At 38.4% G+C, this 17,643-nt stretch overlaps 1 protein-coding gene across 1 annotated transcript in view; it reads left to right on the forward strand.

Annotated features, from left to right (window-relative positions):
• Positions 1-11,537, forward strand: part of LOC127154150 (uncharacterized) — a 104,323-nt gene extending 92,786 nt beyond the window's left edge. The window contains exons 32-44 of the mRNA XM_051095558.1: positions 592-765; positions 971-1,141; positions 1,350-1,523; positions 4,156-4,329; positions 4,957-5,127; positions 5,287-5,460; positions 5,644-5,817; positions 6,472-6,642; positions 7,419-7,592; positions 7,755-7,925; positions 8,073-8,246; positions 10,897-11,070; positions 11,287-11,537. Coding sequence (XP_050951515.1) covers positions 592-765; positions 971-1,141; positions 1,350-1,523; positions 4,156-4,329; positions 4,957-5,127; positions 5,287-5,460; positions 5,644-5,817; positions 6,472-6,642; positions 7,419-7,592; positions 7,755-7,925; positions 8,073-8,246; positions 10,897-11,070; positions 11,287-11,464 — 2,254 coding nt within the window. The 3' untranslated portion in view covers positions 11,465-11,537. The remainder of the gene's footprint in view (positions 1-591; positions 766-970; positions 1,142-1,349; positions 1,524-4,155; positions 4,330-4,956; positions 5,128-5,286; positions 5,461-5,643; positions 5,818-6,471; positions 6,643-7,418; positions 7,593-7,754; positions 7,926-8,072; positions 8,247-10,896; positions 11,071-11,286) is intronic.
• Positions 11,538-17,643: the final 6,106 nt, after the last annotated feature.

Raw genomic sequence — 17,643 nt, forward strand, 5'->3', positions numbered from 1 at the left:
TGATAGGAAAAGCCATGATCCTGAATGACAGAACCTAATGATGACATGTAGATGGAGAAGAGAAGTGGACCAAGCACTGAGCCTTGAGGAACCCTGTAGCAAGAAGTTGTGACTTAGAAACCTCACCCCTCCAAGACACCTTGAAGGACCTACAGTACCTGAGACGCAAGACTTAAACCACTGGAGTGTGGTTCCTGAGACGCCCATCTCCATGAGGGTGGACAGTAGGATCTGGTGATTAACAGTGTCAAAAGCAGCAGACGGATCCAGCAGAATGAGTACTGAGGATCTGAGGATCTTGTCAGTCTTAGTGCGTCAGTAACTGAGAGCAGGGCAGTCTCAGTTAAGTGGACACTTTTGAAGCCAGATTGGTTGTTGTCTAGGAGGTTGACAGTTGTTAATTTTGTTGTGGTAGTTTGTTGTTTTAGCAGTGAGTGAGGGCTAGGTTTAGGTGTAGGGTAGGTGTAGGGCAATAGAAAATAGGGTTTGTACAGTATAAAAAACCATTACGCCTATGGAATGTCCCCATAAAACATGTAAACACAACGTGTGTGTGTGTGTGTTTTTGTTTGTTTGTTTGTCTTTCTGTAGACTTTCAGACTGCAGTATCACTGAAGAAGGTTATAAAGCTCTGGCTTCAGCTCTGAGATCAAACCCTTCACACCTGATAGAGCTGGATCTCACAGGAAATGATCCTGGACAATCAGGAGTGAAGGAGCTCAATGATTTACTACAGGATCCAAACTGTCAACTCAAGACACTGAGGTAAGATGTGATGAAGTAATACAAAATAAATGATACGTAGGTGAACTTTTTCTTTTTCTTGTATAATATGTTGAACAACCTGTTGCTGCATCAAACTTAAAGAAAAAAAAAAAAAAACTTGGGCTTTTAAATAATATTTTATATGTTGTCTGTTGTATAAAAAGTGAGAACTAAATTGATTCCTGTTTTATCTTCTCTTCTGCAGGTTTTTGGGTCCTGCTGCAGATGAAGCCTGTCAGTATGTGACTGGAATTGTGGGTAAAAACCCGTTACTCCTGAGAGAGCTGAATCTGAGTGAACATGAACTAGGAGACACACGAGTGAATCAGATCACTGCTCTACTGCAGGATAAACACTGTCAGCTCAACACACTGATGTACGTTTTTTCATTGTTACAAAGACACTTTTAAATTCTTGCTGCTGGGTTTTTTTATGTCTTGTATAAGAGATAGCTGACTGTAAAATCATATGTGACTTTTGTAATGTGATTGTCATCATCATCATCACCAGTATTTGTCAACAGTCAGCTAAAAGATACTGGTATAAATTAAGATTAAAAATCAAAGTGTTATCTCTTTATGCAGTCTGAATAACAACTGTATCACAGAAGGAGGTTGTCATGTTCTGGCTGCAGCTCTAAATTCAAACCCTTCAAATCTGACAGAGCTGGATCTGAGTGAGAATAAACTAGGAAACCCAGGAATGAAGATCATCTTGACTCTGTTTGAAAATGTACAGTGTAGACTGGAAAAGCTGAAGTAAGTATTTTAAAAGTGTATCCCATTAATTACCCAGACTGTAGTGACCCACCACAGTTTCATAAATTTGAAAATATTTTTACACTTGTCATCAGGACTGCACAATGAATCAAAATATACTCAAAACTGTGATATGACAATCAACATATCAAATCACAAAAGGCTGAAATTTCATTGAATATACATCCTGCAATGTCACATGCTTAAAAGCTTAAAAGTGAATTTACATGTGTGCAGATAATGAGTTAGTATTAATAAATCTTGTCCTTCAACCAGTACCCTCCAACATTTAGCAAAACAAAGCACACTGGAAAAGAAGTGCCATGTCTTTAAATTTGAAATCCATTGTTTTCTATGTGTGTTCAAACACTGGTAGCATCACTCAAAATCTGTCAGTGGCTATTAAAGGATTTGTTCAGTTTCAGAACAAAAATTTACAGATAATTTACTCACCCCCTTATCATCCAAGATGTTTGTGTCTTTCTTTTTTTCAATCGTAAAGAAATTGTTTTTTGAGGAAAATATTTACATTTAATTTGCATTTAGTAAATTAGCAGATGCTTTTATCCAAACTGACTTACAATAGAAGCAATCAGAGCAACAAGAGAGCAACAGTATCCAAGTGCTGTGACAAATCTCAGTTAGTCTAACACAGTACATACTGCAAGAGTTTTTTATTTATTTTATTTTTTATTTTTTTTTACATTTTTAAATTGGACAAGAGAAAAGAAAAGAAAAGAAAAGAAAAGAAAAGAAAAGAAAAGAAAAGAAAAGAAAAGAAATGAAAAGTGCTAGTATCAGTTGGTCAGGAGCTGGTGAAAAAGATGCATCTTTAGACATGTTTTTGAAATGAGATAGGCAGGTCATTCTACCAGCTGGGAGCAGTCAAGAAAAATGTATGTGAGAGTGATTTTGTGCCTCTTTGGGTTGATACCACAAGGCGTTGTTTGCAGAATGCAAGCTTCTGGAGGGCACATAAGTCTGAACTAGAAAGTTTAGGAATATTGGTGCAGTATATTGAATATTGATCATCAATCACAACTCCAAGGTTCTTGCCTGTCCTGAAAGGAGCTATGGTTGATGAACCTATCTGTATAGAGCAGTTGTGATGAAGTGCTGGGTTGACTGAGATCACGAGCAGTTCTGTCTTAGCAAAGTTGATTTGAAGGTGGTGGTCTTTCATCGAGCCAGAAATGTCTGTCAGACAGGTTGCAATGCGAACGGGTACCGTCAGATCATCTGATTGGAATGAGAATTAGAGTTGAGTGTCATCAGCATAGCAGTGATAGGAAAAGCCTTGCTTCTGAATGACAGAACCTAATGATGACATGTAGATGGAGAAGAGAAGTGGACCAAGAACTGAGCCTTGAGGAACCCTGTAGCAAGAAGTTGTGACTTAGAAACCTCACCACTCCAAGACACCTTAAACGACCTACAGTACCTGAGAGGTAAGATTTGAACCACTTGAGTGCGGTTCCTGAGACACCCATCTCCATGAGGGTGGACAGGAGGATCTGGTGATTAACAGTGTCAAAAGCAGCAGACAGATCCAGCAGAATGAGTACTGACGATCTGGAAGCTCTGGAAGCTCTTGTCAGTCTTAGTGCTTCAGTAACTGAGAGCAGGGCAGTCTCAGTTGAGTGGACGCTTTTGAAGCCAGATTGGTTGTTGTTTAGGAGGTTCTTCTGTGCAAGAATCATAGAGAGTTGGTTGAACACAACTCACTCAGATATTTTTGCCATGAATGGAAGAAGGGATACTGGTCTGTAGTTTTCTAAAAGTGCTGGATTTAGAGAGGGTTTCCTAAGCAGTGGTGTTACTCAAGCCTGCTTAAATGCTGTGGGAAATGTGCCAGTGTGGAGCGAGGTGTTGATGTGAGTGACCGCAGATATAACTGAAGAAGAAATGGCCTGAAAAAGGTGAGTAGGGTCTAACAGACAGGTTGTAGGATGATTAGAGAGGATAAGTTTGGAAACATCAGCCTCCGAAAGTGGAGAGAAAGAGGAGAGAGACTGTGTATTTGTTGTTATGAAGTTTGTGTCCATATGTGGTGTGGAGAATTGGCCACTGATGGATGTTGTTTTATTTATGAAGAATGTTGCAAAGTCATCAGCTGTGAGAGTTGATGTAGGAGGGTGAGGAGGAAGACAAACAAGAGAAGGTTTTGAAAAGTGTGCGAGAGTCAGGACAATTATTAATTTTGTTGTGGTAGTTTGTTGTTTTAGCAGTGGAGACATTTGCAGAGAAGGAAGAGAGGAGTGACTGATACATACTAAGGTCAGTAGAGGTTTGTGATTTGTGCCACTTCCTCTCTGGAGCCCTGAGTCTAGAGTGATGTTCACGGAGAACATCAGACAGCCATTTCAGGAATTTTCTGCATATACTGAACTTCTATGGTGCCCACGAATTTGAACTTCCAAAATGCAGTTTAAATGCGGCTTTAAAGGGCTTTAAACAATCCCAGCTGGAGAAGAGTCTTTTCTTGCAAAACACTTTTATTTTCTAAAACAAACAAACAGACAAAAATAAATAAATAAATAAATAAATACATTTGTAATAAATGCTAATGAAGTATTTTAATGTGTTTTTTTTTTTTTTTTTTTTTTTTTTTTTTTTTTTTGTCTTTCTGTAGACTTTCAGACTGCAGTATCACTGAAGAAGGTTATAAAGCTCTGGCTTCAGCTCTGAGATCAAACCCTTCACACCTGATAGAGCTGGATCTCACAGGAAATGATCCTGGACAATCAGGAGTGAAGGAGCTCAGTGATTTACTGCAAGATCCAAAGTGTCAACTCAAGACACTGAGGTGAGATGTGATGCTATAATGCAAAATAAAGTTTATTTATAAAAATATTTCTGTCATGACAACTCTTGGAAGGATTTGCATGGTAATGTACATGGCAGTGTAAATGTATTTGGTCTTGGTGGAATAGATCTGCTACGTTGCTGCTGCGGCAGAGCAAGTACCAAGACTTGCTACTCCCAATACATCCACAACATGCTGGTGTGAGCATGTAAGATAAATTGCTGCTGCACATATAACATATATAAAAATAACACTCCCATAGCATACATGAATCACCTCGTAGCAGATCTATACAGGTGGAGCTGGGGATGTTGGAGGGTTTCTGAAGCATGCTGCAAGACTGCTTACAAATATATGCTAGTACTAGTCATATATTTGAATGTTGAGCAGTCAGCTCATTGGCTACTGATACAGGAGAGAACCAATCAGCTGTGCCATGTGATAATGCAATTAGGTCAGATTGAATTAGACCTATCAGGATTGCGCCATCTAGAGTTTCATACCAGAACTCTGTATATCATTAATACAGTTTATAAATCCATCCTTTTCACAGTGTTTCAGAGTCAGATGTTGTTTTTCACCAAGTTTATTTATAAAATGAAGTTTACTTAATTTTCTCTTCTGCAGGTTTTTGGATCCTGCTGCAGATGAAGCCTGTCAGTATGTGACTGGAATTGTGGGTAAAAACCTGTTACTCCTGAGAGAACTGAATCTGAGTGAACATGAACTAGGAGACACACGAGTGAATCAGATCGCTGCTCTACTGCAGGATAAACACTGTCAACTCAACACACTGATGTGAGCATATGAAAACAGAAACTCTTTAAATGGCTATTTATATATTTTTAACATCTTTGTCTTTTTAGTACACCTTTTTATTTTCTTCAGTCTAGTACATGTACTTGTGTGACAATCTGTGTTATAAGGAAGAATAACATTTATTTATTTATTTAATAGACTTTCAGACTGCAGTATCACTGAAGAAGGTTATAAAGCTCTGGCTTCAGCTCTGAGATCAAACCCTTCACACCTGATAGAGCTGGATCTCACAGGAAATGATCCTGGACAATCAGGAGTGAAGGAGCTCAGTGATTTACTACAGGATGGACTTTGTTCATTAAAAACCATCAGGTGAAAAAAACTTAAAATATTTAAAAATTATCCACAGATGTGATGAAAAAAGGGTCAAATGCACCATTGTTGAATAGAAATGACATGAACTGGAATTAAATATCAGTTCAGAGAAATTCAACAGACACAATATAATTATAATTATATTATAAATGATGTGAAATCCTTATCTGCTTCCTGTAGGTTTTTGAAAAGTCCTGCTGCAGAGGAAGCATGTGAGTATCTCACTGGAGTTCTGGGTAAAAGTCCATTACTACTGAAAGAACTGGATCTGAGTGGAGATAAATTAGGAGATTTGGATGGGGAGAAACTCTCTGCTCTTTTGATGGACTCTCATAGCAAACTGGAGAAAATAATGTGAGTGAACATGATTTATACATTGAAACCTCTTTAATTATTCATTATTAAAGACTGTCAGTCACATGTGTAATCAGATATGAAGAGCTGTTGATCTGATGTGTGTTGAATATGTGCTGAATAATAATAATCAAGCGTTGTGTTAGTTCAGGCAGAACGTCAGTCAAGCTCACATCAGCTGATAGTCAGCTGTTCCAGACGTGTACCAATCCAGTCTTGACACTTATCACAGTGGTCCATTTAGTTCCATTCTTTCAGCATCTCTTTTATTACATTGCTGCTCACAATCAAACTCCCTCCTCCAACCTCAACTCCACCCAATTCAACCTGTAATCTAATCTGACTTTTCTTTCTGTATCAGTTCACTACATTGCAGGTGTTCTCTACCATGTATTTGTATTTTCTACAACTCATGTAAATTGTGAATTGTAATTATGTAGGCAATTACTGGATCTGTTCTGTACCGTAGGGGGGTTTGACTTGCTGCTCTCCCCGCTCTGTCCAAGCATGTTTATCAATCATGGCTGCATGGACAGGTGTTTAGAGTTTTGCCCAGAACAGAACCATACCGCTAACACTAACAATATGCAGTATATTTGTAATAAAAATACTTGGTTAAAATGGTCCTGACTGAAATGCTGTTTTTGTGTCCAGGCTGAATAATTGTGAGCTGACAGAGAAAAGCTGTTCAGTTCTAGCTACTGTTCTCTCCTCCAAAACCATCCTGAAAGAGATGAACCTGAACAACAGTCGTCTGCTGAACTCAGGAGTCAAAGAGATCTGTGAGGGACTGAAGAATCCTGTGTGTGAGCTGAAAATACTGAAGTGAGTACATTTCACCAACAGCTACACTCAACACCACAGCAATGAGATCAGTATTGCACACTGGTTGATGATGGGAATATTATATATGTTAAAAATATATATTTACATTAGAATTTAGTTTATTTCGACACAGAATGTCTTTACAAACACATTAAACGGGAGTCTTTTCAGACGCGCACTCCACTCCACAGTTGGCAGCACCGGGTCCATCTAGACATACAATAACATCTGCATTTTCACATCCTTTGACTGGATGATGCCAGAGAGTGTACTAGTAGTCAGAGCTAGCAAACAGTTGTTTTGACAGTATTTTTACAGTTTCTAAGGTTTCTTACTGCATGATATTGTTTTAGTACTGACCTGAATAAGATTTTTCACATAAAAGATGTTTACATACAGTCCACAAGAGAAAATAATAGCTGAATTTTAAAAAAGGACCCCGTTCAAAAGTTTACATACACTTGATTCCTTTTTTCAAAATTTTTATTCATATTTAGTTTAACACCAGAAATGTATATAACACAATTCACAGTTCAACTTCAGAAGAAGTGTATTTATTTATTATTATAATATTATTTATAATATTTATTATATGTATATATTTGTGAATAAATTGGTGTGTTGGTGTAGATACATTTATATAACATTGACAAACAGATGCTTTTTTGAGATGATGGAAAATGTTGATACCCTGATGGTATAATACATGCTAATTAGGCCTTTTAATGTGTGTTTGGTGTTTTTTTTTTTTGTTTTTTTTTTTTGTCTTTCTGTAGACTTTCAGACTGCAGTATCACTGAAGAAGGTTATAAAGCTCTGGCTTCAGCTCTGAGATCAAACCCTTCACACCTGATAGAGCTGGATCTCACAGGAAATGATCCTGGACAATCAGGAGTGAAGGAGCTCAATGATTTACTACAGGATCCAAACTGTCAACTCAAGACACTGAGGTGAGATGTGACGAAATAATGCAAAATAAATGACATGAAGGCCGTTTATTTATAAAACAAGGTTTTATTAATACAGTTTGTAAATTTCACAGTGTTTCAGAGTCAGATGTTGTTTTTCTACCAAGTTTATTTAATTAAGTTTCTTTATCTTCTCTTCTGCAGGTTTTTGGGTGCTGCTGCAGATGACGCCTGTCAGTATGTGACTGGAATTGTGGGTAAAAACCCGTTACTCCTGAGAGAGCTGAATCTGAGTGAACATGAACTAGGAGACACACGAGTGAATCAGATCGCTGCTCTACTGCAGGATAAACACTGTCAACTCAACACACTGATGTATGTTTTTTTATTGTTGCAAGGACACTTGTGACTTTTGTAATGTGATTGTCATCATCATCATCATCACCAGTATTTGTCAACTGTCAGCTAAAACATACTGGTAATATTAAGATTAAAACTGAATTGTGTTTTGTCTTTATGCAGTCTGAATAACAACTGTATCACAGAAGGAGGTTGTCATGTTCTGGCTGCAGCTCTAAATTCAAACCCTTCAAATCTGACAGAGCTGGATCTGAGTGAGAATAAACTAGGAAACCCAGGAATGAAGATCATCTTGACTCTGTTTGAAAATGTACAGTGTAGACTGGAAAAGCTGAAGTAAGTATTTTAAAAGTGTATTCCATTAATTACCCAGACTGTAGTGACCATAACAGTTTCATGAATTTGAAAATATCTTTAGACTTCTCATCAGACTGCACAATTAATCAAAATAAAGTTGAAAATTGTCATATGTCTTAGTGCAGTATCGAAGAAAATTAAGGACAAATGTCTTTGAAACAAAAAAGTTTGTTGAATTGCACTAACTGAAAAAAATAATGCATTGAATTAACAGTGCTTGCATTTCAATGCCTTATATTTTCAGGGTTTCCATTTTTAAGCTCTGAAATTTAACAGTTTATTTAAGCTTTCAATATGCTCTGACTGATCTGCAGAAATGGAGCAAGCACTAAGTAGAGGTTATGATTATCAGGGACAGTATCAATATGAAGAAAAGCTGATTATGTTTACGTTTAATTCAACATGTTCGCTGCTACTCGTTTCCCAGCGTAGACTACGTTTAAGCAGCTTTCTCTAACGCAAAGGAGATTATAATGTTGTTTTACTCTACGCTTATGTATACAACTAACATTAAATCTGATGAAGACATATATTGCTTTCAGTTTGCTTATTTTTAAAGTGTTTCCCTCATACGTCACACTCCGGGATTCCTCGACGTCACCTCAGTGAACTAATGCAGAGATATAAGACCTCAGATCTCAGAGTACACTTTATTGATGATGTGACTTATGTAGACTTAAGTTAAGCAGATGTAGAATGTGAATGCACACGCAAGGTTTCATGCCGTTTCTGTAAAAAAAAAAGAAAAAAAAAAGGCTTCTCACGGCTCAGTGGGCTCACACAATGATATCCATTAAAATACCAAACTCATACACCGACCTCACTGATGATGCAAACTATATACGGGCAGATGATATCTAAATATGAATGCAAGTTATGCAACGTGGAAAACTGCACGTTAAACATATTTCCCATAAAGGACCCATAAGGTTTTTTTTCTGACACCTGGACGTGACTCTCCGCAATCTCTGATGAAATCGGTGGGGTTTTCTCTGTATTAGACCTTTTGAAGTTACTATTTGAATGCATTCGTTTTTTGGATCCATGGACCGAAAAGTTTACAGGTGCTCACCGCTTTAAGACATTTCTGATCTTAAAAACCTGTTTCCTATTAAGGCATTGTTTTTGTTACTGATTTAAATCAGTAATCAATAATAATTATTTCATCACACTGCCCGGTTCCGCCTGACATGCTCTCGCGAATGAACAGGCAGCATCTGTCACTGTCGGCGTCCTCTCTGACTGGAGTGCGGGAGATGGAGCGGGTGCGGGCGGTGGCGCATCAGGTGTAATCATCAAACATATCTCAAAGGATGCCGGCGCCATGGTCCTGACCGCATCATCACTGTCTTTACTGGGTGTTCTAGGCCATATTTGCATTTATTCACATATGACTGGATGTGGTGGACTATCATGATTTTGGCTAATGCAGGCGACCACTGAATGATGTGCATCAGTGTAGAAGTGGCTATACACAAAGCCGACTGATAAAGAAGTGGGTATATACAGCGTGTACCTGTGTGTATACCCTCCACTACACCACTGATCATAACTTCTACTTAGCACTTGCTCCATTTCTGCAGATCAGTTTTTGTGAATGAATGACTTGCCTTATTACTGGTTGTTTTGGCCTTCACTAACAGACGCTTGCTCCTCCTGCTGGTGAGCGACTGACAGCAGCTGCAGATTGTGCATTGGTGCTCTACTGCTATTCCTGCAGCTCCCGGATATGAAATGGCGATTTTTCTGCTGATTTTGAACCACTGAATAATGTGTGTGAAATTAATGTGATTCACAACTTAAATAAACAACTCTGTTAAATTTCAGAGCCTAAAAATACAAGCCCTGAAAATACAAGGCATTAAAATGGAAGCACTGTTAATTCAATGCATTATTTTTTCAGTTAGTGCAATTCAGCATGCTTTTTTTTTTGTTTCAAAGACATTTGTCATTAATTATTAAATCACAAAAGACTGCAGTATAATTGAATATATAGTCTGCTGTGTCACATGCTTAAAAGCAAAGTGCATTTACATGTGAGCAGATAATGAGCTAGTATTAATAAATCTTGTCCTTCAACCAGTACCCTCCAACATTTAGCATCAGCACACTGGAAAAGAAGTACCATGTCTTTAAAAGTGAAATCTATTGTTTTCTATGTGTGTTCAAACACTGGTGGCATCACTCAGAATCGGTCTGTGGCTATTAACTACAACACAACTCATGTAGTTTCCCATTAAATTGCATTAACAATAATTTGGGACAAATGTTAGTGTTTACTGACTTCACCCTAAGCTGGAGGATTGGCAGTTTAGTTTTTGAATCAACTTAATTCAAAGCAAAATTGATGCCACTTTGTTCATTTTTAAGTGAACTTTTGCCTGTGCATTAGTGGCTTTGATTTGGCTTTTTTAAAGGATGACATGAATCAATGTAAAGCTCCAGCTGGTGCTGTGTCACAAGGAATGGGTCAGTAATTGGTGAAACTGGTGTGTTGGTGTAGATATATTTATAAAACATTGACAAACAGATTGCTTTTTTGAGATGATGGAAAATGTTAATATCTTAATTGTGTAATACATGCTAATGAAGTCTTGTTTTAATGAGTGTGTGTGTTGTCTTTTTGCAGACTTTCAGACTGCAGTATCACTGAAGAAGGTTATAAAGCTCTGGCTTCAGCTCTGAGGTCAAACCCTTCACACCTGATAGAGCTGGATCTCACAGGAAATGATCCTGGACAATCAGGAGTGAAAGAGCTCAATGATTTACTACAGGATGGACTCTGTTCATTAAAGACCATCAGGTGAAAAAGACCTTAAAATATTTAAAAATGATCCGCAGATGTGAAATCAGCTGTATGAAAATAGATAGAAGGGTCAAATGCACCATTGTTGAATAGGAATGACATGAACTGGAATTAAATAGCAGTTTAGAGAAATTCAACAGACACACAACAGAATTTGTGACAAAAATAATCCAAACATGTAAAAGATCTGAAATCCTTACCTGCTTCCTGTAGGTTTTTGAAAAGTCCTGCTGCAGAGGAAGCGTGTAAGTATCTCACTGGAGTTCTGGGTAAAAGTCCATTACTACTGAAAGAACTGGATCTGAGTGGAGATAAATTAGGAGATCTGGATGGGGAGAAACTCTCTGCTCTTTTGATGGACTCTCATAGCAAACTGGAGAAAATAATGTGAGTGAACATGATTTATACATTGAAACCTCTTTGATTATTCATTATTAAAGACTGTCAGTCACATGTGTAATCAGATATGAAGAGCTGTTGATCTGATGTGTGCTGAATATGTGCTGAATAATAATAATCAAGCGATGTGTTAGTTCAGGCAGAACACGTCAGTCAAGCTCACATCAGCTGATACCACCAGCATAAACAGTATGCAATATAACTGTAATAAATATACATGATGAAAGTGGTCCTGACTGAAATGCTGTTTTTGTGTTTAGGCTGAATTATTGTGAGCTGACAGAGAAAAACTGTTCAGTTCTAACTACTGTTCTGTCCTCCAAAACCATCTTGAAAGAGATTAACCTGAACAACAGTCGTCTGCTGGACTCAGGAGTCAAAGAGATCTGTGAGGGACTGAAGAATCCTGTGTGTGAGCTGAAGATACTGAAGTGAGTACATTTCACCAACAGCTACACTCAACACCACAGCAATGAGATCAATATTGCACACTGGTTGATGATGGGAATACTGTATTATATGTGACCCTGGACCACAAAACTAGTCATAAAGGTCCATTTTTTTTTTTATTGAGATTTATACATAAATCAACATCTGAAAGGTGAGTTAATAAGCTTTCCATGGATGTGTGGTTTGTTAGGATAGAACAATATTTGGCCGAGATTCAACTATTTGAAAATCTGGAATCTTTGGGTACAAAAAATAAAAAATAAAAAATATTGAGGAAAATCACCTTTAAAGTTGTACAAATGAGGTTCTTAGCAATGCATATTATTAATCAAAAATTAAGTTTTTATATATTTAAGGTAAGAAATGTACAAAATATCTACATGGAACATGATTGTAACGGGACTCGTCTGAAGCGTGAATAGTGCAAGTCCAAGTGCAAGGTTTATTGTACAGATCGTAGTCAAGACAGGCAGGGTCAGACGCTAGCAAACAGTAATATCCAAGGCGAGACAAGAGCGAAATACAGTGAACAGGCAGAATGTCAAAATAGCAGTGAGCAGTCCAAAGTAACAAATGAACAAGGCAATGAAACAAGACAAAAACTATGGCAATGAAAACAAGGCAAAACTATGACTATGAAACAAACAATAACCGTGGAAAATAAAAAAAAAGGCAATGAAAACAGGGAAAACGCTTGGTAGAGTCTGCACAGGCAAAACAGTACTTTGTGGGCTCCCTCTGCTGGCGTGGCATTACAATGATCTTTACTTAAAGGAGAAGTCCACTTCCAGAACAACAATTTACAGATAATGTACTCACCCCCTTGTCATCCAAGATGTTTAAAGGTATGGAAGGACGTGACGTGTGGCCAAGTATGGTGACCCATACTTTGAATTTGTGCTCTGCATTTAACCCATCCAAGTTCACACACACAGTAGTGAGAAGTGATCAAACACGCACACACACACACCGTGAACACACACCCGGAGCAGTGGGCAGCCATATTGCTATCGCTGTGGCGCCCGGGGAGCAGTTGGGGGATCGGTGCCTTGCTCAAGGGACTCACCTCAGTCGTGGTATTGAGGGTGGAGAGAGCACTGGATATACACTCCCACCACCTTCAATACCTGCTGGACCTGGGACTCTAACCTACAACCTTTCAGTTACAAGCCCACTCCCTAACCATTAGGCCACGGCTACCCCCATGCCCCCATGCCCCATGTTCATGTCTTTCTTTCTTTAGTCGTAAACAAATTATGTTTTTTGAGGAAAACATTTCTGCATTTTTCTCCATATAATGGACATATAAATGGTGCACTGATTTTGAACTTCCAAAATGCAGTTTAAATGCAGCTTGAGACGATCCCAAATGCAGTTGTAAACGATCCCAGCCAAGAAAGAAGGGTCTTATCTAGCGAAACGATCATTATTTTCATAAAAATAATACAATTAAAATACTTTTTAATCTCAAACACTCATCATGTCTTGCTCTCCCTGAACTCTGTGTGTTCTGGCTCATGACAGTCAAAAAAACTCCAATTGTATTTTCTCCCTCAACTTCAAAATCTTCCTATATCACTGTTTTCCTTTTTTGTTAAGGGTGTTTGATCCTTTTTGCATGTTCACTTTGCAAAGACTGTGTCGGTACGTCTGCAGCGATGTAGGATGATTTTGAAATGATTTTTAAAGTTGAGGGAGAAAATACGATTGGAGTTTTTCGACATACCCTGTCTTGAACCAGAATACACAGAGTTAAGGGAGAGAAAGACAAGATGAGCGTTTGACATTAAAAAGTATTTAAATTGTATTTTTTAAATTAAAATAACCAATTGTTTTGCTAGATAAGACCCTTCTTCTTCGGCTGGGATCGTTTGAAGCCACATTTAACCTGCACTTGGGAAAAATCAACACACTTTGTACATTGGGCTCATTCTGACTACAGAAAGCACCCTGATCTTCTTGCTACACTTCTTTAAGTACTTCAGATCCAGACAGATATCCCCCAAGATGGAGATAGGAACTAACGATTTGAATTTGCATTGATCAATTCCTAGACTTGATCGTTTGCACCTTCTGTGGACAGATGGTAATTTGCATGAAAGACACTGGGAAATAGTACACCCTCAACAGTGAGCAAAATATCTCTGAACTCTTAGGATGTGTTTACTTTTAGTTTACTTCTTGTGAGAATGAGACCATTGTACCAGACACACAGTGAGAATTCAAATGATTCAAATGTTTGCTACATGACTATGGATATCACTTGTATTGATGTAGAACATTATATTATGCTACTGGCCATTCTGAGTGATCTGAGTGAGAGGAGATGGGTGAAGGGAAGTGGATGGAAGGAATAGGTGAAAAGGGACTTTTCTCACATCTTCTCTCAGTGAGATGTGGAAAGTACGGAAGTTCTAAGCGGCCATGCATTATAATTTTTTTCGTAAGGATTGATTGAGTCAGTGTGTCATTGGGGGGCTTTCCTACGACCAGGTCAATAGGCTCTGTTATCTCTCGCCCAAAGAGCATCATGTTTGGGGTAAATCCAGTTGAACTGTGCTTGGTCGCTTGGTAAACCATCACAGCGTAGGGAACCATAAGGTCCCATTCCCAATGACATCGCTTAGATGTCATGGCTAGGATTTTCTGTAGAGTGGCATTGAACCTCTCGACCTGGCCATCTGACTGAGGCCAGAAAGGTGTTGTATGGGTCTTGCCAATGTAAGGCAGCTCACACATTGTTTGGAAGACCTCCGATTCGAAATTGGTGCCCTGGTCACTATGGAGGGTGCCCCATAACGGTAGACCCATTCAGAGACTATAATCTCTGCCACAGTAACAGCCTGGTCGCTGGGCAGGGGGTACGCTTCCACCCATTTGGTGAAATAATCTTGTGCTATGAGAATGTAACGATTGAAGTGTTCTGTTTCATTCATGGGGCCCATCAGATCAACAGCAATCCTTTCCAGCGTTCGCTCCACCCTGAAATGTCTACCCACTGGCCCCTCATACATCTGGTGCATGACACTTTTCCAGAAAACTTGCAGGAGGATAATCTGAGGGTAAAACTCAGGGCCCTCATTCAGGTAGTAACGTCGTACTAGAATGTCATCCTTTAGGTAAAGTCTGCCACTGACTCCAGTAAGCTTTTGTTGCCGTGCCGAAGGGTGACACATCTTCCCAGGAGAGTCATTCCTCACTTTCCTTCATCCATCTCTTGATGGGAGCAATATCAGGATCAGCTGCTTGGGCAGCACGCAGTTCTTCAGTAGTCCACCTAGAGAATGAAGAAGTACTGGCGGTGATGGCAGGTTGTACTACCCCCACTTGATAAGACTTCGGGGAAACGGTTACAGGTACGTTATTTACAAGTTCGTCGTCGAAGTCGCACTGGACTGCTTGGTGACAGAGTTGAGGGCTACTCAAGATGGGATTCTTAAGGTTGCCTCCATTGAACCGAGTTGCTTGAATGGACTATGCTTTGACAGTGGAGCTGCCTATGGACTGTTGATAAACAGAAGAGAGAAATAAAAAAAGAAAATATGGGTAGACATTGTGTTGAATGTATTCCTGCCTTCTATTAACATTGTAAATCTATGATAATATCCTTGTTAATGTGTGTGATATATTTTGTATCAGTCATGTTATGGTGCTGGAGTGGTGTTAAGTTTAATCACCATCCAGAGTGGGGGTAGTGTTGCGGGAGAGAGGAAATAGGAGTTACTGCTTTAAGACGGCTATTTACAGGAGTTGTAGTCCAGAGCAAGATGCATTGTGTGTAATGTAGTTCAGTGACATGTGCGGGGGTGACGAGCAATTTTTACTGTGTGCTGTGCAGGTGAAAACGGAAAAAAAAGTTTGTATTCTGCTTTGCTTTATGTTCAGTCAAGTCAGTCCACACGGGATCTGTTTTGCACTGTAAATCTGACAACACAGGAAAGAGTAAAAACGGCATGCATCGGCAACTTTGTCCGTCTCATCTTTTGCACGAACATAAATTGACGAGCTGTTATGCTGCCACCGGGAATCACTGAAGCGGAGAAAGTAACACCAGTTATGTGACTGAACATAGTTTAGAAATGTTAATTTTAGCTTTGAAACTACACTTAATAACACAAATGCGCAGCTACACTATAAAAATATTGTTCACACGTTGTATTTAAAAACTTGCCTTAGTGGTTGGCATGATGGTCTGTTGTAGCATTGTCCGAATTTGTTGTAGTTGGTGAAACAGGCTCACTGAAGAAAGAGTGCATCGTTTCTCACACATTTCCGAATGGATAGCCTGAAATAAATTCAAATAAATTCAAATAATTCCCGCACGACGTTCCGTCCCTGTTGTCCAGTACAGAAACAACTCAGCCAACCGTTGTGGGCAGAACTAAACTAGCGGCAGATTTATATCTGCATCCTCCTGAACAGATTACGCGCGGATGTATGCGCACACACACACACACACACACACACACACATTCTTGCATTTGTGGTTTACGGGGACTCTCCATAGGTGTAATGGTTTTTATACTGTACAAACCATATTTTCTATCGCCCTACACCTACCCTATACCTAAACCTAGCCCTCACAGGAGACCGTGCACACTTTTTGAATTTCATAAAACACTGTTTAGTATGTTTTTTAAGCCTTTTGTTTTACGGGGACACAGAAAGTGTCCTCATAAACCATGTTTACGTTGTAGTACCCATGTCATTATACACATTTGTGTCCTCATAAACCATATATACCAAAACACCAGAAATTTCCTATTAAAAAACAAAAAAATGTATGTAATCCCAAAATACAAGCAATTTGTATACTGAAAAAAAAAGATAAAATTCTGTTAAAAAATACAGACATTTACCTGTACAATTACATTTATTTTTAGCAGTGCACATAAAATTCTAACTTGCACATTCTCAAAAAATTGTTTCCTTAAGAAAATTAAACTATTAGTATTGGTATCGGCTAATATCATCCAAAATAATTGGCTATCGTATCATAGCGAAATTCAGTATCGTTGTACCTTTTGTACTTATGCTGCCTCTTGGCCAGGTCGTCATTGTAAATGAGAACTGGTTCTCAATTGACTTACCTGGTTAAATAAAGGTTATTAAGACAATATACAACGCACTTTTGTCATGAATATGCTAACTAGCATATGACGTAATCTAGCGACATTTAGTGACTTTTGGCAACACTGAAGAAGTTGGCAACACTGCATGAGTTCCATCAACAGCTCCAATAAGTCCTAGAAAGCCCTCAATCCTCTTAAAAGTGTCTTGTTTTTGCAACATGGTTTGATGGTCAGTTGGAAGTCCGTGAACTGCCACAGTGGCCAAAAGAAAAAAAAAATGTGTTAAGTGATTTTGTAAGCGTATTGCATATTTTCATAGAGTCAATTGTTTTATTTCTGATAATAATGCAATGAAACATGCCAATTGTGCGGTCATAATTTTTGGCCATGCTGTCATTCAAACAAATTATGAACACATGCAAAAACAAGAGAGGACCAACTAAATGTTAATAATTGATGTTGTAGTCAATGTTTCCAATTTAGTGATTTTTGTCAGTAGATTTAGTGACTTCCTCAACCTTTTTTAGACTTGATTCAAAAACCTAACAACTAAATCAGTTTCTTGGACAAACCTTATTTAGATTACAACACTCATCCACTAATATATTTATATTTATATAGATCAGTGAAGTCAACATTATGATCTCAT

This window comes from Labeo rohita, chromosome 22 (genome assembly GCF_022985175.1).
Source record: "Labeo rohita strain BAU-BD-2019 chromosome 22, IGBB_LRoh.1.0, whole genome shotgun sequence".
NCBI classification, from domain to species: domain Eukaryota; kingdom Metazoa; phylum Chordata; class Actinopteri; order Cypriniformes; family Cyprinidae; genus Labeo; species Labeo rohita.